General features: G+C 43.9%; 2 protein-coding genes across 3 annotated transcripts in view; one reads left to right on the plus strand and one right to left on the minus strand.

The window, feature by feature from the left end:
• msh6 (mutS homolog 6 (E. coli)) overlaps positions 1–20,349 on the plus strand; it is a 32,128-nt gene extending 11,779 nt beyond the window's left edge. For both annotated transcript variants that reach the window (XM_063191694.1, XM_063191695.1), the window contains exons 10-17: positions 4,846–5,162; positions 6,939–7,125; positions 11,060–11,358; positions 15,053–15,170; positions 15,354–15,443; positions 15,889–16,043; positions 17,145–17,344; positions 18,935–20,349. In XM_063191694.1, coding sequence (XP_063047764.1) covers positions 4,846–5,162; positions 6,939–7,125; positions 11,060–11,358; positions 15,053–15,170; positions 15,354–15,443; positions 15,889–16,043; positions 17,145–17,344; positions 18,935–19,016 — 1,448 coding nt within the window. In that variant the 3' untranslated portion in view covers positions 19,017–20,349. The remainder of the gene's footprint in view (positions 1–4,845; positions 5,163–6,938; positions 7,126–11,059; positions 11,359–15,052; positions 15,171–15,353; positions 15,444–15,888; positions 16,044–17,144; positions 17,345–18,934) is intronic.
• A 900-nt stretch (positions 20,350–21,249) lies between these two features.
• Positions 21,250–25,215, minus strand: part of fbxo11a (F-box protein 11a) — a 42,394-nt gene continuing 38,428 nt past the window's right edge. The window contains exons 18-22 of the mRNA XM_063191933.1: positions 23,889–23,999; positions 22,669–22,776; positions 22,242–22,350; positions 21,695–21,793; positions 21,250–21,450 (exon numbers count right to left, since the gene is read on the minus strand). Of these exons, the coding sequence (XP_063048003.1) occupies positions 21,321–21,450; positions 21,695–21,793; positions 22,242–22,350; positions 22,669–22,776; positions 23,889–23,999 (557 nt within the window). The 3' untranslated portion in view covers positions 21,250–21,320. The remainder of the gene's footprint in view (positions 21,451–21,694; positions 21,794–22,241; positions 22,351–22,668; positions 22,777–23,888; positions 24,000–25,215) is intronic.

The raw sequence follows: 25,215 nt of genomic DNA on the forward strand, positions 1-25,215 counted from the left end.
CTTGCTCAATCGCAGGTCACTCGTGAGTCTCGCATCGTGCAGTGTACATGGGGTAACGACAAGCGATTTCGCCTCACGATCATGCAATCGCAGGGACGAAGGAAAATCAAAACGGTTTGAAATTCTGGTCGTGGCTTGTGCGTAAATCGCACAGTTAAAGCAGTGCTACGACCCGATTTGACACTTCACATGCACAAATTATTAGGGTCGTGCGATTCACTGTTGAGCGCGACCTCATCTCCACCTCAGGTGCGCATGTTCCCTCCTCTGCAGACCGGGGAAACATGCCTGTCGCGTCGTACGGTGGAAGCATTTCGCTCGCATCCGACTGTCGGCTCGTGTAGTGTGGGGACGTGAGTCGTGAGTTGTGAACTTTTAAACAGTGAAATTCCATCGTGCAGTGTGAGCAGAAGCTTAAGACCCACGAGTGAAAATATCGCACAGTGTATGCCCGGCTTAAGTCGATTTGGACAAAATAATCAACTACATTCCCCTCCTAAAGTTCTGGAACAGCAAAGCAAATGTTCTTGTTGTCCACCGACAACAATTGGGTTTGAGACGCAACGATGTGCATGACAAAAAAGTTCAGACTGTCAGCTTTTGTTTAGTGGTATTTAAAGCTGGATATGTTGAATCATTTTGGATTTATGGCCATTTGTATTACACAACAGCATTTTTTCAGTGAGCAAAAGTATTGGAACATGTGACTGGTAGGTGTTTCTTCTTGACTAGCTGTTGAATTTAAGGATGATAGTTCAAAGGTTAGATAGCAATACATGATTTCTCTCTTTTTTTACCTGTGTTTACACCTAAAAAGCCTGCATTACTTGTCAAGGATGGAAAAACCAACAAAAGTACCAGAGGGCAGTCTATGGGGGAAAGCATTCCATTTGAAGTTCAAAAAAGAAAGAAAATCAATCTGATCTGTTGGACAAGCGTTGTCCATAGTAAGTACAACAATTTGGAATGTCCTGGAAAAGAAAGAAACTACTGGTGTCCTGAGTAACAGATATTGAAGAGGTTGGTCCAGGAAAAACAACATTAGTTGTGGGAGCTTCAAAGAAAATCCCCAAAACATCAGAAAGGCATATCAATAACAACCTCCACAGTGCAGGGGGTAACGTATAGCAATATACTGTTAAAAGAAGAATCCGAGAACGGAGATGGAGAGGTATTACTACTACACATGTGAAACAGTCATCAGTAGTAAGAATCTGAAGACCAGATAGACATGTTCAGAAATTATCGACAAAAGCTCTTGAACACAATCTAAGACTTTGAGACCTTGATTAATCTCTACCAAGTCTAAGAAAGGCCTTAGTATGTGAAAAAGAAAGGAAATTCTTGTCATGTGAAATCATGTGAAGAACGGTAAAAGTAATGTCATGGCATGGGCATGCATAACTGTTTCTGGAACAAGCTTCCTCATTTTTATTGATAATGTAACAGACCATGGTCACAACCGAATTAATGCCAATGTGTACAGACACATTTTGCTTGCTTATATATGGACTAATGCAACCAATCTAATAGGGAAGGTCTTGATCATGCAGCTGGGTAATGGGACAAAACACTTTATCAACAAAATACTTAATCAGGGGGAAGAAGTGAAAGGTTCAGCTGGCCAAATCAATGACTTGACCTGACCTTAAAGGGACACTCCACCCATTTTGCATTAGGCTTTCCATTGCTAGACACCCAGTCATACTTTTGAATGGTCTTGCAAAAATCTCTCAATTCCCCCTGAGATAGGAGAAACCTGCATTCATCTCTTAACACTTCCTATGTCAATGATGTAAAAATGGTCATTTTGCATCATCGACATAGGAAGTGTAAGAGAGGTGGATTTCTGTTGAGACTACAAGCCTTTTTCCCACCTTTTCAACCCCGCCCATAGGGGGTTGGACCTAATGCTCTAACAGACCTATCACAGATCAGTGTCCCAGTGCTTTTGAAATCACTGGCATTGAGGCTCCAGTAAGCAGTGTTGCCAGATTGGACTGTTTCCCACCCAATTGGGCTGCTTGAGATAGCCGTCTTCAGGTAAAAATGGCATTTTACAGGAAAACTCGCCCAATCTTTCCCATAGACATCAATAGAATTGGGCGGGATTTAGTGCTTTCAGGCGGGTTTTAGTGCTTCCAGGCGGGTTTTGAGCATTTTTTGGGCTGGAAATCATCAGCCTCATCTGGCAACACTGCCAGTAAGTCACTGGCATAGCTGGAAAGGAGAAGCTGGACCACACTGCAGCTTAGTTTTCAAGACTTTATTTTGTGCACACACCCGACCAACGTTTCGGTGTTGCTACACCTTCTTCAGAGTCAAATGATAGCAAGAGAGAGACACACATTTCAAGACTTGACATTCACAGGTGATCCCACTTGGTTTGGCTAAATTGGTCTCATCTCATTGCAGGTAATTGACCCCAACACCAGGACAAGATTGCAGACAATTAGACAGAGAGGCTTCGTAGAAAGGCATTTTGGATTCATACTCTAAATTCAGTGGAGCCTCAGGGCATAAATGAGGAACACAATATGTCTTGCTCTCTGTAACAAATTGTTCCAGCATCGCGGCTGTGGTCTTGTAATAATTGTAGCTGTGGTTTTATTGACAATGTTCTTTGTGTATTGTTTTTTTCACTTTTTTATTTTGTTTTGGGAAGTTGGCAAGCTGTCTAATTGTCTACAATCTTGTCCTGGTGTTGGGGGGTGGGGTCAATTACCTGCAATGAGATCAGACCAATTTAGCCAAAACAAGTAGGATTAACTGTGAATGTCAAGTCTTGAAATGTGTGTCTCTCTCTTGCTATCATTTGATTCTGAAGAAGGTGTAGCAACACAGAAACGTTGGTCGCGTGTGTGCACAAAACAAAGTCTTGAAAACTAAGCTGCAGTGTGCTCCAGCTTCTCCTTTCCAGTGATGTCTGTCCCACTGTGATGCACCTGAGGGAGGGATGATGCATAGAGTCCCAAATAACTGGGTGTGGCCTGTGGAACTTGAGCATTGCAGTGCATTATGGGGATTGTTGTCACAAATCCACAAGCACTAAAAAGTCATTTTCTGCCTTTTCTTGGCCAAGAAGGCACCAAATTAGAAATGTATGTTACTAATCTACTATAAATATGACCCACTTTCAGTAACATATTCATGTCTCCACCGGTGGAATGCCCCTTTAAGCAAGTAGAGTAGGCATTCCACCTCCTGAAGAAGTAAGTGAATAAAAAACCCCATCAGAACAAAGAAGAATGGAAAGAAATTACATTAACAGCCTGCAATAGCCTCACAAATTTAGAATACAACATTTGTTCATGTCAACGAGTAGCAGGCTTGAGGAAGTTATTGCAAAAAAAGGATGTACCACGAAGTATTACATTTTATTTTCCTTTAAGCTGGTCTGTTCCAATACTATTGCTCATCTAAAAAATGCTGTGGTGTTGTACAAACGGTCATGAATCCAAAAATATTTAACATATCAAAATTCAAATACCAGGACATTTTATTTCTGAACTTTTATTTCATACTCAGGTTTTTGTCTCAAACCTAAATGTCTTTGGACAAATAGACAACAAAAACAAGATAATGTGTCTTGCTGCCCAAGTATTCTTGAGGGGACTGTATGTGTAATGCTATGTAATGGTAAGGCTGTAGAAATGTATTAGTAAAGAAACTGTTCAGAACCCTCCATTGGTCCTTGAGTCTGCATGCTTCACGTGCGCACTTTGGCGCATTTGGCGCGAGAACTATTAAAATGTGGCAGACCATTCATAGTCAAAAGCGCCATTAACAGGCTTTCGCTTGCATTTTCGGAAGTGTGCCCTCTGCTGTTCATGAGAGAAACGGCAGCATCTTTCGCAACTCGCAGCGTGAGTTCTACAGATGTATAAAAATAGAAAGCCAAACACGGCTGCTGTAGGGCTACTGAACGTCTGACTTATGACTTACCACAATTAAACATAGATTTTTGTTGTAGCCTACATTGCCAGATCATTCTAAGACCATGTGAGAGCATTGTTCTGGCTGCAGAATTTATAAATAGATCGCCAAACACAACGTGCTTCTGAACAAAGTAAACAATTGTTTCACTGAACAACATTTAAGGGAGAAGGTAAAATCAGAGACGGTTTAAATTAGAATAGAGAATCTTTGATAAAATAACTCTCAATGACATTTTATTATCGTCAAAATGATGCAGGGTCCATTCTGAAGTAGCCTGCAGTAGCTGTAGCCTTTCTTCGCAACTCCTGCTTTGTCTGCCTACCTGCATGGTCGCTAGTGGCGCACGCCAGTTCCGCCAGCTTGCGGAGGGGCGTGTGACGTCATTTTGAGCGCACGCCATCGTCGCGAGGGAGGTATGAAGGAGGTTAGCGCCAGTAACGCCAAGTATGAATCCGCCTTTAGACTGCTCTGTCATCCCGATTTACCGGCGACACATGGCTACTAATCACTGACCATTTTTATCCGTCTCGACCCTACAACCCTAATCGTGATGTTTAAATGTGATTTTTCAATATGTATGAATATTTTTCACTTCTGCCATCTTGCCATTTCGGTCAATATGGGGGGAGGAAAGCATAATTGTACTTATTTTTGTGAGTGTGTCTATTGTGATTATAGGACAATTGAGAGTGACCGGAAGAGAGTGGGAGAGGGAGATGGGGGAGGGCTGGCAAAGGACCCAGACTGGACTCGATCCTGGGGCCCATGGGCATGCAAGCCCATATGTAGCGGGGTTTTGCGCGCTGCACCACAGCGCCCTCATCCTAGTTCATAACCTCCACCAAGGAGGTCATGTGTAGTGTAGTGTAATTTAATCTCCTCATGTTCCCTACCTTCTTGTACCAGACAACTGTGCCGATGCCAGCGAAGGCAAGGGCCTGTTCCCAGACCTGTCGGGGGAGCTGAAGCGCTGGGACACGGCGTTCGACCACCAGAAGGCGCGCAGCACAGGAGTCATCACGCCCAAGACGGGCTTCGATCCCGAGTACGACGCGGCACTGGCCGGGGTGAAGGAGTGCGACCGGCAGCTGCAGGACTTCCTGGAGCGGCAGAAGAAGAGGCTGGGCTGCCGCACGCTGGCCTACTGGGGCACCGGCAGGAACCGCTACCAGATGGAGGTGCCTGACAGCGTCTCAGAGAGGAACATCCCGGAAGAGTACGAGGTGGGTTGTTTTATTGATGAGTCAATGACGTTTTTTGGGAGGCTCAGACGTCAGGTGGTACAACCACGACTAATGCCCATGAATTAATTAGTAATTGGTAATGACCGGTAATTAAGGCTGTAACGATATTGCATCGAACCGAGGGATCGCGGTGCGCAGACCCTCGAACCCCTATCGCCAAACTTCCTCGCCGAATCGCGATGCGCCCTTTTAAAGTTGTTACCCCTCAGTCTAGAAAACAGCAGGATACAGGCAAATGCTTGCATATGCGCTTAATGCTATGCGCTCAAAGACAATTAGAAATGGGGCGCACATGAGCGAGTAACACTTCCATTCACCCCTCTCTCCTGTAAAATGTTCCGTCCAACCAGCACGTGCATTAGTTGTTATTCATTGCCTGAGCAACCTCCGCGAGACAAAAAAAACTTGGGCAAACGTCGGAAGGTAAAGCACAGAAATGAACAACAGACTAAGAATGCTTTATCAAACGTGTGAATATGTTTTTGATTCATGCATGCGCCGATGTATGTTGAGTGGAGATAGACGTTGGGTGGAGAGAGAGAAAGAATGCGAGAGAGCGAGATGCTCCGCCTGCCCAAATTTGAAAGAGCTTTGAAAGAGCTCTATACGTCTGTGTGTCTGAAGTCGGGCGAACGTTGAGGTCGACGTGGATATTAGGCAGCATTATATCCTCCCCACATTGAAAGCCTGCCTAGCGAAAACATGCTCCATTTCAAAATGTCAAATCACAAAACCAAACAAAAGACAACGTGCGTGTTGCATACTGAGAACATAACTGAGGTTCATTTCGAGTTTTGTTTGTATAAGCGCGTGCGCTGCTGCACGATCAAAACAGTTACAAAAATATTAAACATCAAAATTAAGTGTTGCATTTCTGTAAGTAACTTAATACAACATGTTTCCTGACGAAATATGACCAGTGTTGTTTTCAGTTAATGTTTGGATATTAATTGGATAATGTTTGACAATGTGAGACAGTTGTTATAGGCTACCTATACTGGAACCCTGACCCTTCTCTCTCCATCTCTGTCTCTCACACATGGTCAGCATCTCAGCATGATATGATCTAAGCCTATTAGTAATAAGCCTATTTTTCCTTGGTGAACTAATATCCCTTATTTCTCTGTGTTGTGCTTTGATGACCAGGGGAACAGGTTGCAGTGGTAGGCCTATATCTGCAACATCATTTAGTAGACCTAAAAAAATAATGTAGGCAGGTAAATGCAAAAAGAAAGCATAGGCCTATATATAAATATAGCCCATAATTTATTTTCTTCTTATTTTTTTCCCTTAAAAAATAATAAAATCGTGGGGCGTATCGAACCGTGGGTCATATATCGTGATACAAACCGAATCGTGGGTTGGGTGTATCGTTACAGCCTTACCGGTAATGTACTGCAATGAATATGCCTCTTGGATAATTAACTTTAAGATATCCTATGCAACTTTTTCAAGTTGCATAGTATCTAGATTGATTGATTTATTTATTTATTTATTTATTTCCTTCCTTCCTTTTATTACTTATTTGTTTTTGTCTGTTTGTTAATGTTTGTTATTTTCCTGTCTTATTGTCTGTGGCACTGTCCTTGTAGTCCCTGGACAGGAATTGATGTTGAGTTAAAAAAAAAAAAAAAACTTGAACAAGTATTCTTGTCCATCCACCCAGAAATTGACCAGGAGGGGGGTAAAATCAATTACAGTAAAAGATATAAAAGGGTGTATTTTTTAATCAATGAGTATAAATGTGTTTGACAGGTGAGGTCGACGAAGAAGGGCTGGAAGCGTTACTCCACGAAGGAGATTGAGCGCTGGTTCTCGGAGCTGCAGCGCTGGGAGGAGAAGAGGGACGCCGCCCTGAAGGACTGCATGAGGCGCCTCTTCTACAACTTCGACAAGAACTACAAGGACTGGCAGACCGCCGTGGAGTGCATGGCTGTGCTTGGTAGGCCCAACATCAATCACACGCAATTCTCTCCTATATTTTTGTGCTTTTCATTGGCTGCATTCACCTTCATTGGCTGTTTCAGGTCTCAGTGTCTGAGAATAGGTGGTGACTAACCAACGGAACCCAAGACATCTTAATTCTGTTCCATTACACCATTACACTGAAGTAAGGATATTTATATTGGTATCGGTATCGGGCCGATATTTGCATTTTTTAAGTGTATCGGTATCGGCCGATACGCGTGTGGTTTTGGCCGATACGCAATATTTATTATTTTATGTCATTCGGGTTTATTTTAAAAGCACCAAGACACTTTATTTTTTTATTACTTGATTGTTAGAGTGAGTGTTTAAATATTACAAGTTCTACCTCAATTCGATAATGTTAAAGGAATGTTTATTTTTAGATGCGTCCCACGCATCTCTATAAGAGGCTTTGGTGTCCGTCCGTCCGTCCGTCCGTCCGTCCGTCCTTCCGTCCGTCCGTCCGCCCTCCCGTGATGAGTTTCTGAATTGTGATTCCCTCTTGTGATTCCCTCTTGTGTCCACAAGGTGGCAGTCGCTCAGTTTTGGACTGGAGCTCATGCGTGCAAACCAAAACGTCTACCAAGAGACTGTGCTCTTTGCCAGTGAGAAAAACATGGCGGCACTTCCTGTTGATTTTCACATGAAAGTTTTGCTTAATTTAAAGTCCCTAAGCGACTATAAATGTTGTGGCTTCCATATATTGATGTAAAAGTGCCCCACGAAGTAATGAAGCACAACAAAGTTACTCCACATTACCATTTGACCACTCGTTTTTCTATGCTAACAGGCTAATGTAGCATTGTAAATGATCCAGGGAGAAAGGGGGGAAGGTTGTGATTTCAGTCCGCCTGAGGCAACGATTTTCGTGGGGAAGATGACCTGCATCTCGGTGGCATTGAACCACGCCCCCGTGCCTTATTTGGCTCGCTCAGGACGTGCGTCCTCAGTCCAATCGCAATGCTTTATTTTCCCCAGATGTTTAATCGCATTTAAGTGAAAGTGCCATGTATACACATCGCAAAATAACTCTTAATCTGATCTATTTAAATCGCATTTATTAAATCGGACTTAAAAACATCATGTACACGTAGCCAATGTCTCATTGATTAGTTTATGGAACTTACGGTTTGTCTGTTACGGTCCACGAAGACAATATCCACGTGAAAACGCAAACGCCTGCAAACCACTGTTTTGACAGAAATACAGTTCACCTGTCGCCTACTCTGTTTTCTTCCCAAAGCGGCATTTAAAAGTATTCCATGAAATCCAACATCAACGTCACTTCAAATAGGTGACAGCATCATGCACACACATGAAATAACACTTCAGTGAGGGGGGGACATCACTACTCTCATATTAAAGTGAAAAGGGAATTTCACATTTTAGTTTATTTAATGTAGGCCTATGCAAAATTGCAAATAGCCTATTCATTGAAATCTGTCCAGAAAGGGTTGTAATGTTTGCCTGTTTTTTTATGTTTGTAATTATTATTTTTTTTAAAATAAAAAAATCGTGATTTAAAAAAAAAATAGCCTAACAAAAATAGAGATTTTATGTTAAAAAAAAATGTGATATGGGATGGACCGATGGCCCCCCTAAGCTAAATTCGCCTTAGGTCCCCACATTGCTAAATGTAGTGTAAGGGATTATTTTGAAAAGACAGTAACATAATCAGCAATGCATTACAGTTTTTCAGTAAATTGCCCAACACTGTTGAAATCCTATGGTACTTTTTCAAATCCAGGCTTATACAGTACATGGTAGGCTTATTGATAAATTGCCTTGACAGGTTATGAGGAGGCCAAGGGGGCGTTTGGGCAAAAAAGGTTCAGAACGGGCATAGACGGACGCATCTGTTGTCCGCCTGTCGGACTTGTTAAACTTGAGACCTGGAATATTTGTCTTTTTTTTTACCTTTCTTTTAACCCATATCGGCCCCAAATATCAGGTATCGGAAATCGGTTATCGGCCAAGGGTGATGAAAAAAAATGGGTATCGCATCGGCCATTAAAAAACCTGTATCGGTCGACCCCTACACTGAAGACCATATTCATTTTAATGAACACTTTACAGGGACATTAAGTGCGTACATTTTTCTGGGACACCCTGTATATGTGAACTGGATTACTGAGTGTGTATAACAAGGGTCATCATGGGTAATGAAATGGACCGCAGCTGGCTGGACTGTGTGGTCCAATAAGATTTCATGGGCCTGAAAGACTCTCCCTCCCTGTCTCTTTGCCTTCATTGAGCTGCTACTACAGTATAATGTGTTCGCTGCAGCAGGCCCCTGCTAACAAGACTGGCCAGCTTATTTAATAATAGATGGGCTGGCATTGGCTGGCTGAGTTGTGGGAGCAGACAGAGTGTATTAGCCTTCAGTCGCAGGGCTCATAGCACTTGCTTAGTGTTTCTCAATGGGGGCTCTACAGCCCCCCCGGGGGGTGTTAGGGAGCGCCGGAGGGGTGTTGAGAAGGAGGCAGCCGAAAGGGGGGGGGGGGGTGCTCACTCGTACATGGTGGGGCATTAATCTATTCTTTATATATATATTTAGGAGGGGGTTCATAAAAGGTTGAGAACCACTGCTCTATCAAGACAACATTTGTGTGCCGCTGATGGGATGGATGGAGATTGCTGTGCTGCATTGGCTATGTCTCTGTGGGCGAGAGCGATGGGGAGGAATAGTGATGGCCGTGGTGACCAGAGGCCTGCTGGAGCTGTAAGGAGCACAGCAGATTAAGAGGAAGAAGCAGCATTGACCCCCATGTACTTTGGTTGGGTGTGATGTACAGAATTGTATTAGCAGCATCCCTCTGATGCGCGACTTATGGGCCCTGATCGTTGGCCCATATAATTAGTAGGGCTGGGAATCGATCCAAATTTCCTGGATCGATTCGATTCCGATCCAGAAGGTCACGATCCAATTCGATCCACGATCCGATTCGATATCGATCTTCTGTATTGCTGGGTTGTCACTATAACCCATTTATGCCTAAAATTCTAAGACCGGCTATAAAAACCTAAATATCTCAACATTTGATACCCACACAAACATGAAATACCTTGGTATGAGAGAAATAAGTGGGAAACTTGGTATGAGAGAGAAAGGTGGGAAAACACTGGCACTATTTACTTGAACAGGCCGTGTGTATTTGTGCATGTAGTGTACATGAATGTGGAAGAAAGCTACAGGATGTGGTTGAGAAAATAGCACCTATAATCATCGGCAAAAGATCGATCCACAAAGTTGTGAATCGATATCACACTTTTTGAACGTGAATCGATATTGGATCGCGATTCGATCTTTTGAACCCAGCCCATATAATTAGCCCAATCCCTCTCCTGCCTCCTCTCCACCGCGAGTCATTAGAGCCTCGTTTCTCTCCTGCTCCCTCTAGCACTACTTGCGTTAGGGCTAGTCTTGGCAGCGTCTCGTCTCTACCCTGTACCACTGCTTATGGATAGCATTATGCCAGCTCTAGAACACTAGTCATTAGTTCAATTGCTGCTCAGTTTCTGAAAGGCCTCATCTCTGCTAAGCATCTGAATCCTCAGGGGCTCCTCTCTGCCCCCAGGTGGAGACCATTTCTTTGGAGATTGTGTGTCTCTGTGTCTATGTGTCTCTGTGTGTGTGTTTTCTGTGTGTGTGTGTGTCTATTTGTGCATAAATGAGGTAGTAGTAGTGGTAGTATTAGAATCATGCTGTCTTTCTGTTTACAACACTTCATTTGACTGGTAAACTAATTGGGCAATCTTGGGTGCGAGTGTGTGTATGTGCATGCGCGAGAGGTAACTAATGCTGGAGTAGTTTTTATCTGGACTGTGGACAGCCTGAAACACGGGTATGACCCATGACACAAGCTCACGTCTAACTGTGATCTCTCCTCTGTTTGTTTCCACTGCAGACGTGCTGCTTAGCCTCTCCCAGTACAGCCAGGCGGGCGACGGACCCATGGCCCGGCCAGAGGTGCTCCTACCTGGGGACAACCAGGGCGACCCAAGCCTCCCCTTCTTGGACCTCCGGGGCTCCCGCCACCCCTGCGTCACCAAGACCTTCTTTGGGGACGACTTCATCCCCAATGACATCTCCATCGGCTGTGCCGGAGCAGAGGAGGATGCGGAGGGACAGGGGGGCAAGGAGGGGGCCATGTGTGTCCTGGTGACGGGGCCCAACATGGGCGGCAAGTCTACACTCATGAGACAGGTGAGCGAGAGGGAGACAGTGTTGCCAGATTGAGTGATTTCCGACCCGTTTGGTCTGCTTAAAGGGCAACTGAAACAAAAGTTTCCCCCATTAGAATAGCTAATATCTCGGAAAGGGCTGAGCCAAAAAATGCGGCGTCACTGGGTACTGACAAGTCAAGGGTAGCATGAGCAATACAACAGCACATTGAAATTGACAGGAGTTGCCCTTTAAGATGAACATCTGTGAGTAAAAAGGGATTTGGGCAGGGTTTTTTTGTTTGTTTCAGATTTATGGCCATAGAAATTGATATAATTTAGTTCAAATTGCTTTCAGGCATAGCCTGATAAAACAGACTAGATGTGAGATTGGATGTTTAATTTAGTCTGGCCCAGATGAATGATACATCCGAAGATTGTTGATGAGAACAACCCGTTGTCTTTCAAACCGTACCTGTGCCTATAGGCCAACGCTCTGACCAATCAGCGCCATCTTTTTTGTTTTGCTTTCCCAGTGTCGCAGGCTTCGTCGCCACTCCCTCAAAACCCTGTCCACTTTGATTCAAAACACATCTCTGCGTTGTGATTGGTTTGCCAGATTCAGGACATTTTTCCATGGAAATAATGAAGTCGCGTTCATAGATAGGAGTAAGTGAAAGCATTTGCCGACACGTTTGCATCTTGTCAAGTGTTAGATTAGTGAAAATGACCCTTATTTAAACTATAGCAATGACATAACACGTGACAATCGACTTTACGGCACCTCGCCATTTGTTTTGTAGTTTTAAGTCTGACTTCAGATGTCGATGTGTTTAAAGTTATGTTAGGATTGTTGCGGACATCTGTTATTTATTGCATTTAAGGTGGTGGAAAAGCGGTAAGTGTAAATGGGGTAAAGGAAATGACAGCGCTCATCCTTAAGAATTTGGGAACCTTCAATTAACATGTTGGACGATGGTGGGGGGTTTTGAGGTGTGACCGTAGATGTCTCTGCGAGGATCAGTCAGAGTACGTCTCTGGTCAGCTCTGGTCGTGAATAGTCGCAGAGATTCCTCAGCCAGCAGGTATTAGCCGAATGCTAGCGTGTTGCAGGACAAAACTAACAAGTCTTTGGGAGAACAAAGTCATGTCAGGAACCTTTAACTTCACTTCTAATACAACTTCCATGATAAGGTACAGAATGCGCACACATCTTTACAAACCAGAGAACAGAACCGTCACAAATCCCTGCTTAGCCATTTAGCCCAATAGGCTCCCATTTATCTTTCACTTGGCTGCGTTCGCCAACGGGGGCTATAATGGGAGTCAATGGTAGATACCATTCTCATAGCTTAGAGATTCTCTGCTATGAATCAAGGCTAGAGCAGACGCAGGTAAAACAAAGTTTGTCCGCCAACGGGTGGCGCTAGTTCACTAGACTATTCCAGGCGGGCTTTGAGCATTTTTTGGGCTGGAAATCATCCGTCTCATCTGGCAACCCTGGAGGGAGATAATTGGAAGAGCTTTGGTTATAGGATAGATGACAGAGGTTTTGGCTCAGACATCAGGTGGTACAACTACAGCTTGTGTCAATCAAGAAGTAATTAAAGCAGTGTTTCCCAACCAGGGGTACGTGTACCACTAGGGGTACGTGAGCACACCTCAAGGGGTACGCGGAAAAATGTAATAATAACAAATATATTGAGTGTAGTCACATTGGGATAGAGGAACAGAGCCTGAATGAGGGCGAGGGGGTACTCATCATATGAAAAAGTTGCTAAGGGGGTACGCAGGACAAAAAAGGTTGGGAAGCACTGAATTAAAGGGACACTGTGTGAGATTTTTAGTTGTTTATTTCCAGAATTCGTGCTGCCCATTCACTAATGTTACATTTTTCATGAATACTTACCACCACCATCAAATTCTAAATATTCATTATGACAGGGAAAATTGCACTTTTCATACATGAAAAGGGGATCTTCTCCATGGTCCGCCATTTTGAATGTCCAAAAATAGCCATTTTTAGCTGCAAAAATGACTACTTGGACCATACTAGAAAATATGTGTTTATTACATAGAAAACTTTCATGTAAAGATAAAATTTGGCAATTGGCAGCCCAGTTTCAATGAGCAGCATAGTTGCAGTACCCTTTTTGACCATTTCCTGCACTGTGTCCCTTTAAAGAATTGTAATGAATATGTTTCTTTGATAATCCACTAAAAATAAGTCATTTAATCCATGCAATAGTGGCATTAGCGTTGGTTGTGCCACCCTGACGTGTGCTACAACTAAAAGGTCATTGACCCTCTCTTGATTGGCTATTAAGAATGCTGCTTTAACAATGAATGAATTCACCATATGTCTTCAAATTGTAGCCTGCTTCTATTTGTAGCCTGATCCAAACTATTTTTGACTATTATTGGAACAAAAGTTTAGACATGTCAAGCTGCAAAAGCGCTATACACCCTAGTTCTGTTCACTACCAGCTCAACTCTTAACTGGAAGGTTTTACGCCAAGGGTTTAACGGTAAATGTTTATGGCTGTTGTGACCTGGATCTAGCAGCTGTGCTGTCAGTTGGTAGTTAGGGCAGGAAGGAGGATGTGGTTTGTGCACCAAAGAAGGGTTGAAGTACAGTTTACACATGCCTGTAAGCCTGTAAACAAACCTGTAATCGAGCAAAATCATTGTTCCAGATCAACACAGCACAATCCTGGACTGTAATCCCTTAGGAAACTTGTAGGCTGACATAACAAAATTAGTCCATGAGGCAAAACCAAGAAACGGAGGAATTGTGGAATGTAGTACAATTGGCCTGGGCTGCAATACCGGTTGACAGTTTCCAGAAGTTATATCGCTCCGCCTCCATGTCGTCAAGCAAATTATCGCCTCTGTTCAAAGTCGATGAGAGCAGAGCCGAATTTCGCTGTGTGGGGAGTGGGGACGGGCCGTAAGGCCTTCAGAGTACACCTGTCATTTGTTCATCGGACATAGTGAAATACTTGTATTTGATTAATTCTGAATTGCATTTGTCTGTGGCACAACAGTTGGCGCCAGCATCCGTTTTCCCCCCTTTCAGTTTGATTTGAAATTGATGTTGGTAAAATGGCAACTCAATTTTGTTGCCTTTTTGTCAATGACAATACGTCTCTTGAACTTAAAGGGACAGTTTGGTCAATTTCAACATGCAGTTGTATTGCTCACGCTACCCTTGACTTGTCAGTACCTGGTGATGCCACATTTTTCGGCTCAGCCCTTTCCGAGATATGAGCAATTCTAATGGGGGCAACGTTTGTTTACATTTTTAAAAAATGAAACATAGGCCAACTCCAAATATTTTCCCAAAAGGTACTGCTGTTTGCTAGTTGTCTGCTGATGTTTTATAACCTTTTGGATGTTTTTGGGAATAAATAAAAATGTTTTTTTGAAATGTAAACAAAGAGCTGCCCCCATTAAATGACCAGGATCTCGGAAACGGCTGAAGAAGAAGAAAAAAAAATCTCAGGAACTGACAAGTCCAGGGTAGTGTGAGCATTACAACTGCATGTTGAAATTGACCAAACTGTCCCTTTAAATGCGGAGCTTTACCAGGACTGTATGTCAGCCATGAAAACAAAGTCCAACCATAGCCCACTGGGCCCGTCTCTTCCCCCTCCCTCTCCCTCTCCTCTCTGCTTTGTGGGCTTATGGTGAATCTGTTTTGTAAAAGCAGATCAAATATCTCTCTCTTTCTCTAGTGTGGTCTGATGGTGATCCTGGCCCAGCTGGGCTGCTACGTGCCGGCTGAGTCGCTGCGCTTCACCCCAGTGGACCGCGTCTTCACGCGTCTGGGGGCCTCCGACCGCATCATGGCCGGTGAGCAACGCCTGAGGCGCTCTTTCCATTACCCTACCTCCCGTCCTCACTTGTGCTTGTGGCCTTGTGATGAGGTTGCAAGACTGCCAAGGCAGTACAGAGGCAATGTAGTAAGTTGCAAACAATGTGCATGTTGTTCACTGGCCATGTGGTTCTAACGCGTGTGTGCGTGTGCGTGTTTAGGTGAGAGTACGTTCTTTGTGGAGCTGAGTGAGACGGCCAGTATCCTCCTGCATGGCACCAGGCACTCCCTGGTGCTCCTGGATGAATTGGGTAAGACCCAGATCACCATACACACCTGTACACTGCTACTGAAATACACACACCTGTTCACAGAGACGGTAGGTCTAATTAACCCTTCTCTCTCTGCATGAATGCAATGTGCTTTGAGGTACACCGAGAAGACTTTATACATTCTATGTCTATATGAAGAGTTTATTTGCAAAACGGTGTATCTACGATTTTTGACTTGTGCCTTTTATTGTAAATGACTGTTCACCTTTGTGTGAATTCTTGCCATTCATATATTTTGAGAACATACTTTTTCTACAATGTATTTTGCTATGCAATGCAATGGAATGCCCAATTAAAAAAAACAAATTCCCAACATTCTACAAAATGTAGATACTCCTTTTTGCAAATAACATGCTAGCATAGCATATGAAGAGTTTATTTCCTAAAACTTTCCAACATTGTGTGTGCGTGCATGTGTGAACAGGTCGAGGCACCGCCACGTATGACGGCACGGCAATAGCCAGCGCAGTGGTTCGAGAGCTGGCAGAGAAGATCCGCTGCCGCACGCTCTTCTCCACACACTACCACTCACTAGTGGAGGACTACAGCCACCAGCCCTCAGTCAGGCTTGGACACATGGTGAGACACAGACACCCATTAATGTCATATTAATTATGAAGCTTGAGCATGATAAGTACCTGTTTCTATAGGATGCCGAGAAATGCAGAAGTAGCAGTGGGGGGGTAGTTGTGGGCTGGGCAGTTTCATACTGTTATTCCTAAGACTCTCACTAGAGGGCGCACTTGTGTAGGACTTTGGGGAGCTTTAAATGTTGGTAGGTCAGTGAAGAACCAGACCTTTTGGCTATGTCTCAAATCACGCACTTGTGTCAGTGCACTGACAGTCAGTGCATAGTGCACACAGTGCACTGAGGTCTTTAGTGCATAGGGTCGTGGAAAAACTTGAGCACTACACACTGTGCCCTCGCTGGAAGTGACGGCTGAGCATGGCATTAGCTCGCCAAAATATCAGTTGGCTACTGTTTACAATGCACAGCGTCTGGTGCTTGTATTTCCATGTCCTTCACCCCAAAGGACAACAATCACACAAACAATACTTTGGTTGCCATGAAAAGGTTGGTGTCCCATCAACATTACTTAGAATTAGGAGACTGTTGACCAAACTCTTCTACTGAACTGAATGCCGCATTTCCTCCATGTCATTGTCAACATGGCCGCCGTTTAGTGCATGCAGTGTCCATCATTCAAGCACTGCATTTTTCCGCCATTGTTAGGGGATCATCCTGGCACTTTCAGTGCACTGGCTCAACTGAAATTTTCAACGTGAGCGCCCTAGACACTGAAAAACAGTGCCCGAAGTGCACAAGTGCCTGATTTGAGACATAGCCTTTGTCTTTATGGAGGTCAGTCATTTTGAAGACTGACATGTCCATGTGGCATGCTTGCATGGTGGAGAACGGGTGTCTCTTTTAAAATCATCTGAAGTCATCACTCTCTGGCCACGTAGGTGGAATAGGAGACCTTTTGAAAAAACTGAAATCCTAAGAACTGCTCCAGGAGATGACTATGCCGTTTCCTTGTCTTAATAATAATTAAAAAAAGAATGTTTGGCCATGATGTGACGGTTTTCCTGTCTCCTGTTGTCAGGCTTGCACGGTGGAGAACGAGTGTATAGTTAATTAGCATCATGTGATGTCATTTCCTGTGTGTCCCCTCTCAGGCCTGCATGGTGGAGAATGAGTGTGAGGACCCCAGCCAGGAGACCATTACCTTCCTCTACAAGTTCATCGGCGGAGCCTGCCCCAAGAGCTACGGCTTCAACGCTGCGCGATTGGCCAGCCTGCCCGAGGCCGTCATTCAGTCGGGCCACCGCAAGGCCAAGGAGTTCGAGAAGAGCACAGTTACCCTCAGGATCTTCAAGTAAGAACACCTTTTCATTTGTTAAATTCACACGGCTCTGATGAACAGCTTCTTTCCTCCCCCCCTCCCCTTCATGAGAGGCTATAGACCCAGTCCACAACTCTGGGCCCGCCCAGACTAGATGTGAGATTAAATGTGAATATTTTGTCTGGTCCCGATCAATGAGACATCGGAAGAGTGTTGATTGGAACAAGCCATTATTTTTCAAACCGTGTGCCTATAGGCCAACACTCTGACCAAAACCCCACCTGCTTTGCATCCAAACATTCAAAACCAATGCATCCAAACATTCAAAACAAATCTCCTGCGTTGTGATTGGCAAATAATTTTGGCCGTTGGCGGATGGGGGTAGTTTAGGCTATGTTTGGAGTAAAATGAGCAAGTATCAGGGTTGATACTGATACCAGTTAGTATCGGTGCGTGCATCCCTAGAGATCAGGGGCCTATACTTCAAAGCTGGTAAAGGAGTAAACCCGGTTAAAGGGGAAGTCTGTACTGTAGACCTTCAATGGTGCAGGCTGTAGCCATGCTGTGACGCAGCCTCTACAAACGGCCTTGTTTGTAAACTAACTGCACTAGCAAAGTTCTCTATGCCTTGTTTTACATGTCAACAACCCTGCGACTCTGCGGAATGAAGTATTGAACAACTTTCAGCCTCGTAAATGGGGGGGAAGTAGAGATTTATAACGATGGCTAAACAGATGCTGGTTCATCACAGCAGAAGCTACATTTCACCTAGCTCTGAAATTCTGACTAGCGCTCGGACTTCGGAATGTAGGGGACCTATGGAGGAGAGTTATGTGACAAAAGTTAGGGCTCATCACGTTTTAACACAACGTAAGCCATTTCACACCGGATTACCCCTTTAAGATAAGAAAATGAGAGCGCCAGGCTCTTCTATTACATGATTCACCAACTTAACCTGGTTTACTCCTGAACCAGCTTTGCCGCATAGGCCCCAGCTTTCACTCCTCCACGGGAGTCTACTCAATTCAATTTATTCTTTTGATTTTGTACAACACCTTCATTCACACTTAAGTTTTGTCCCAATGCTGCTTCCATTGGGCTCACATAAAATTGAAGTGCTGCCATCGATGAGTTTCATAAACAGCAGTTTAACAGATGTGACTTGGTTCCAAATTAAGATATGATGCCAATCTGGCACAGCAGGTGAAAGTATTGCCCCACATTGTGGTTTGTAAAAGTGATGGGCATAATATAAGTGTAAGATGATGAGGGCAGTTTATCATGCGCAATGTGAGTGCATTTTAATATGCGACCTTGCCTCCTCCACTTGCCTCCTCCACTTGCTTCTTGTCATGGTGACATCACTGACGACAGCATTATATTTCAATATCTTGCAAAAGCTCAGTTGTAAAGTCTTTTTCTCATTTGCAATTGGGATGGTGAATGAAAAACAGTCACTCAAAAGTTGTTGTGGCAAGGCTAACAGCTGGGAAACTTTATCCTTTTCTCCACGGAGGAGGGGCCAGGAGGCGGGACGAGGAAACAAGCACAAGTGGAGGAGGCAAGGTCACATATTGGGATGCACAATGTGTATGCTCATCTGATTCCTTTCTCCTGTTACAGGAAGCTCTGTGCGTTTGCTGAAGATGCCTCCGCTGGATTGGACCAGTTCAGTGCCCTCGTGGAGATGATTGGCACTCTGTGACCAGTGACACTTTGGTCTTGATGACTAATGACTGTAGACTCAGTAGTCTTGACGATTGTTCGTCTTCCTCCATGAGTTCTTTATATATGTTCGTTTGTTGTGTTACATTTTCGTTTCTAGCACCCTTGTATTAAAAAAAAAAAAGATCCACCACTACTGAAATGATCTAATAAAGTTTATTTTTAAAAATGAAACACTTTCCTCTTTGCCTAGGAAATGAAACCCTTTCTGATTAACACTAACATCTACATAATGGTTATTGAGTACTCCACAATATATTAAGTCTAGGATGTTATGGAACATGCATACATTTCAGCTTTTTTAGGAGAAACCCACAGTCACCAATACAGTTGGATTGGGGAAGGAAAACAAACAAAAAGCCAAAATTAAAATTCAAAAATAAAAAGGAAATAAAAATGTCTGTCTAGATACTCGTTTCAGCTTCTCTGGAGCCGAAGCTTCTTTTTCTTACAAAGATAAATATCTCCAGCAATGTTTACATGGACAGGTGGGTAGGTAACCCAAAGGGACCCAGTACAGACGGGACTGAACTGGCCCAGGGACCGACCCACACAGCAGTGCTTCCACGAGACTGGACCTCGAGTCGACGGCACCAGAGTACGCAAGTCCGGTGGCGACTCACAAACACGTTGGATTATGGAGGGTAATCTCACTTGGGGCATTTTGTTTTAGAGGAGTGTCCTGAAACATGCACGCTCACACACACGCGCGCATACACACACACACAATCCGTTCACCAAAACACAAGAGGTAAAAGGGGGGAAATATGGAGGAACAGGGGCAGATATTCGACTTTTTTTTTTTACTTTTTTTTTACTAAATCTAAAACACGCTACAAAAATGTAAATACAGGGCCAAACAAAAAATTCACACCACCAGTCTCGTGAAAACACTGTCATTACGCTAAACGGTTAAAATCCAAAACAGGCTTTTTCCAAAGCCACTCCTCTTTCTCTCAATCTCTTTTTTTCCTTCGATACCAAATAAAATTCACCATTGCTGGAGAGCGATTAGTGTTGTGCACCACCTTCCCCTTACCTCCCTTACCCATCCCCCCCAATAATCTCTTTCACAGAAAGAACGTACAAACACCCTGCAGCATGAGTACAATTACAGCAAGTCTAAAGAATAATAATAATAATAATAATAATCCAAACCTCCCCCATCCCGCCCCACCCCTTTTCAATCCTCCCCACAAATTAATATATTTAATAAAATAAAAGATATTCAAGTACATTAAGATTTTTGCTTGAAAATACAAAACTACATGAGAAAGCGTTAAAATCAAAATCTTATAACATTTCTTTTTTTTTTTTTAAAAAAAAGGAAAAATATGAACCATAAAATAAGGGGTGAAAAAGCTGAAGTGCTGGGTCAACTGTCCGTATCTGTACATACACACACAAACACTCGCGCACACACACACACACGCGCACACTTGCTTGCTTACTCTCACACAAACACACTTGTGCGCACACACACTTGTCCATACTTGTACACACAACAGGGCTGCTTGGAGGATCGGTGGCGTAGCACGTGTCCATAGGCGGCGGCTGTCTCCCATTGGCTCAGGGACAAACAGAAAGCTCCCCCTGGCGCACAGGAAGTGAGGTTGAGGTTGGGGGGAGGGGTCATGGTGGGATGAGAGCAGGTCCAGGTGCTGAGCCCTGGCCCAATCAAAAGGCTCCGTCTGCATCACATGCTGGCAAGCGCACCGTCGGCCCATTGGAGCAATACTCGGAAAACTTTAGAACTTTTAACTTTTTTCACCCCTGCGTTAACCTCAGAGGAGCAGAACTAAAAACCAAACTCAAAAAAGCAGGTCCACAGCAGAATATGCTCTCTTGTTTCATTCCCCCACCCGTTACATGATGTCTTCAGTTTTAAATAGAAACATCCCCTATCTGTCCCCCTGTTTGCATTTTTTGAGTTTTTCCTCTCTTTTTTTGTATATCATCTGAGGAGGTCCTGTGTGTCGTGTCAGGTCATGTCGGGACAGCTAGCTTTGTTAGCCCCAACGTTAGCCTAGCCAGCTCTGGGAGTGCACACACACGAAGGGATGTGTGAGGGGGAATGGACGAGGGGTGGGGGGTGGTGGGGTACAGTCTTGGAGTGGTGGTTGGGGGTGGGGGATGGGGGGGGGTTGTCCCAGGCCTCTGGTAAGCTCAGTTGTGGCTGTCGCTAAAGAGGGGCGGGGGGGGGGGGGGGGGGGTGTTGTTGAGGGGTGGATACAGTCTTGGAGTGAGGAACGTGGGGAGCAAAGGGGGAGAGGGTTCCCAGGCCTCAGTTGTGCTGCAGCGTGTTGGACTCTATAGGGGGGGCCGAGTCGTAGAGAGTGTCCGTGTCGTGCGTGGGCTCCCCTGCCAGAGTGCATGGGTTCGACAACGTCCCCGCACCACAGTCACAGAAAAACCTGATGACAAAAGACAGCACGGGTCAGTGACAGGACAATTGTGTGTGTTTTTACTGTATAAACTAATTGTTCAATCTCTTCTTAAGACCAAATATAATCATTCTAGTGTTAAAGAAAACAACCGTGCATGTTTCTCCAAACATATCACACCACTGAAAGCACATAAATAAGACAGAAATGTCTAGAAAGATGGTACTTGAGTGAATCATCACAAAAGGGAAGGAATTGGTGGTGAGCTACTGACCTATCGTGCCTAATGAACTCAACGTCATGCCCTTGGTGACACTTCTTGATGCAGTTGACACAGATGGCGTTGCGGTCTGTTGTGTTACAAGTGTGACACCTAGAAACAAGGGAGGGGAGGTGTGTCAGGACCATTGGTGATGGTTTACTGATCATTTGTGAAGAAGCGATTAAGTTCCGCAACACGGATATATAGCATGACGTTTCACACATTTCGTCCCATCCTCACAGCACACAGTGCGTTGACCAGTTACAATTTCAGACAATGCAGAATACAATACACCTGTACAAGGTGGTTGGTGGAAATCCATTAACATTTAATTTGCACACTTTCTTTTTAGTATACACATTTAAACTATTATCCATTGTCAGTCTAAGTGTCAGTCATTTTTCTCCCCTAAAGCAGTGCATGTCGTCATGTTGGGGACTTGAGATGAAATGGAGACCCAAGATTCTACAGATAAGAGTTAGAGCCATTGAGACGCTTCACAGTTTCACACAATGCAGAATACATACACCTGCAGTAGGCCTAGCTAGGCCTTTGTTACCTGTAAAAGTCGTGCATTGGATAACTGGTATAACTGGAGATCTTGTACAAGCACTGTCCTCTGCTCACGGCCTTCTCAATCGCATCTTGATTGTTCATGATTTTATTATCTGAAGGGAGAGATGAAAGGGAAATTGTTGTTAGGTTTGACTCATCTGGACATGAATTGTTCACCATCAAGGTAACGATACACAGGGCTAGTTTTTGAGCAATGTTGCCAGGTAACGTCATGATTGATCAGCAGCAGACCATTTCTTTTCAACCATTTTATCAGATAATGACTAGCCAGAGTTCTCCTAATAATAATGTTATATGACTAACAGTCTAACCAACATCCCATAGTATTGTTGCCCTGGTCAACTTTTTGAGCAATCTGTCTAGGCATCATCACCTTCATGAGGAAACTGCTTATGCATTTTTCCACTTACCTTTCATAGTAACGTTAACGCCAGACGCTAGAAACAATCCTCCAAAGCGGTTGTTAAAGATCTGATTGCCCTCTAATGTCGCTGTGGCATGATTTGTGATCTCAATACCTGTGAAGGGGAAACACAACATCAATATTTCATTGGCCAACCAGACAAGTTTATTTGCAGTGTGGCATCATGCAAAGGGGTTTTTATTTTGCAGCGCGAACACATTTCATAAAGCACGTTTGTCCCGAAAACAGGTTTGCACAGTTTTCCTGCAGTCTCTGGAAATTTCTGTTGCAGCGGCGAATTTCTGTTGCTGAATGCAAAAATGCTCTGCTGTACCCTGACCATTCCTAGCCTGTCAGTAAAGTAACATTTCTGCTGCTCTACTTTTGCCAGCAACAGCGAAGCAAGCCAGGGAAACTGCAAAATTGTGCTCAGACCAAAACCACCTCTAAATCTAACCCGTCACAGGGTGTTAGTGGAGCACAAGTTTAACATGCAGTCAGGATACGCAAATGTGATAGACGGTACCAGTCAGCGTATTATATTAATGCCCTGGTATGATACCATGTTGTTGTTTGAACCAGGCGGCAATGTGTTAGGGATCAAATTGCCGTTTCAACCACCCAACTTCAACCATTAAAGGAATATGCCACTATTTTGGGGCTTAATACAGTTAAAATCGTTGGCCAGGGTTTATAAAAGTGTCTTATTTTTCATCTAAACCGTTGTCTTGCTTTAAGACAAGTTAAAAGAGGGAGCATGTCGCTAAGCTAGTGACAGTCAATGGATCCGTGTAGCATGCTACAATGCAACACGGATCCATTGACTTTCACTAGCTTAGCGGCATATTCCCTCTTTTAACTTGTCTTAAAAGCAAGACAACACTTAACATGAAAAATAAGACACTTTACCACCTTTATAAACCCCAGCCAACGATTTTAACTGTATTAAGCCCCAAAATAGTGGCATACCCCTTTAACCATCCAACTACGACCAAAGTACAGTGTGTTTTGCAGCTAAAAATATCTATTTCTGGAAACATAAGTTGCCAAACAGGGAGAAGATCCATCTTTTCATGTATGAAAAATGCAGTTTTCCCAGACGCATTGCAATGAATACTTAGAATTTGATGGTGATGGGAAGCATTCGTGAAAAGGATAACATTTGTGCATAGGCAGCATGAATTCTGGAAAGAAACTGCTAAAAAAAAATATCTTAACTGTTCTTACCTGCAGCGAAGCCGTCAAATATTCTATTTTTCCGCAGCACTGGGTGGCTGTTGGTGCTGATGAGGACTCCTGCCTGGGCGTTCCGGAAGATGTCGTTCTCCTCTAGGAGACCTGACAAGGCGAGCACACATTGCACATCAGCATCATGTTGAACACATCACCATTTTACATCAGCATTACATGTTCCAAACAGTGTGTTGACGCTCATCAGTTTGTACATGTAGACAAATCTTCCTGCATCCAAATGCTAAGCAGCCTCTCAAGTCACTTGCAGTGTTTTAAACCACTGGCCAGAGTTTAAATTGGACAGGAGCTTAGCTCCTAGCTTTGCCTCCTCACCATGCTATCTTTAGTCAACATAGTCATGCTGTCTGTGTTACTGCTTTTGTAGTAAACTGCTAACACCAACTTAAGCTAGATTTATGCTTCGGACGCATAGCCTTTGCGTCCGTCCGTTTTCTGTCTGTGCGAGTCCACGCCCCCCTGGCAGAGGCTCTGCGCCCGTCGTCGAGCGCCTCGAAAAAATCTAACTATCTGTCGGACGGACGCGGAGTACGCAGACAAAAAGGCGCTATGATTGGTCGTCTCGCTACTTCCTTGTTCTGTTCTTGTGACAGCGCAATGACAGTAGTTTGCGAGAGCAGAGCTGTATTCTGTTAAAAACTATATTAATGCCTTGTGTGTAAATGTGTGTAAATACACGAAGCTACAAGCTAAATAACAAACAATGCATCAGTTGAACACTCGTGGCACAATGCCTGTGGTTATACTACCGTTCCTCCACCGAATGTAAACACACATAGGCAGAATCAACTGTCTTTACATGCTTGCATTTTCTCCTCGTGAAAACAGACTGGGTATGTCAAATAATGATACCAGTGCATTGCCTTTGCAATTTGTGTGAAAATACCTAGCTAACCGGGATAGAAAGCAACATTGCTTAATAATGACCGCAGTGCTTACAATGTAGTGAAAGTAATCGCGCAATTTCAAATGTGGCTCGCGACGAGACCTCGGACCTCGCAGAACTCGCAGATGCATGAATACAATGTTGGTTCGTGGCCACTCCCACGCGAGTTTTGACGAGCGCAGTTGCAGAAGTCTAATCTGACCTTTAGTCTCCACATAGTGCATTGTGTGGAAAACAAGCAAATGTTGAACACAGCCTAGGGATGTTGGCGAAGTGCAGGGGTCAGGATTCCTTTAGTAAATTGTTTTTCAGATGGATTATGTAAAAAAATAAATACATATCTGAATGCTAAACAGTAAATGTGCAAAAAAAAAGATACAATCAACAATAAAATATTCTCTTTAAAAGAATGTCCTT

This window comes from Engraulis encrasicolus, chromosome 24, assembly GCF_034702125.1.
Source record: "Engraulis encrasicolus isolate BLACKSEA-1 chromosome 24, IST_EnEncr_1.0, whole genome shotgun sequence".
Lineage (NCBI taxonomy): Eukaryota > Metazoa > Chordata > Actinopteri > Clupeiformes > Engraulidae > Engraulis > Engraulis encrasicolus.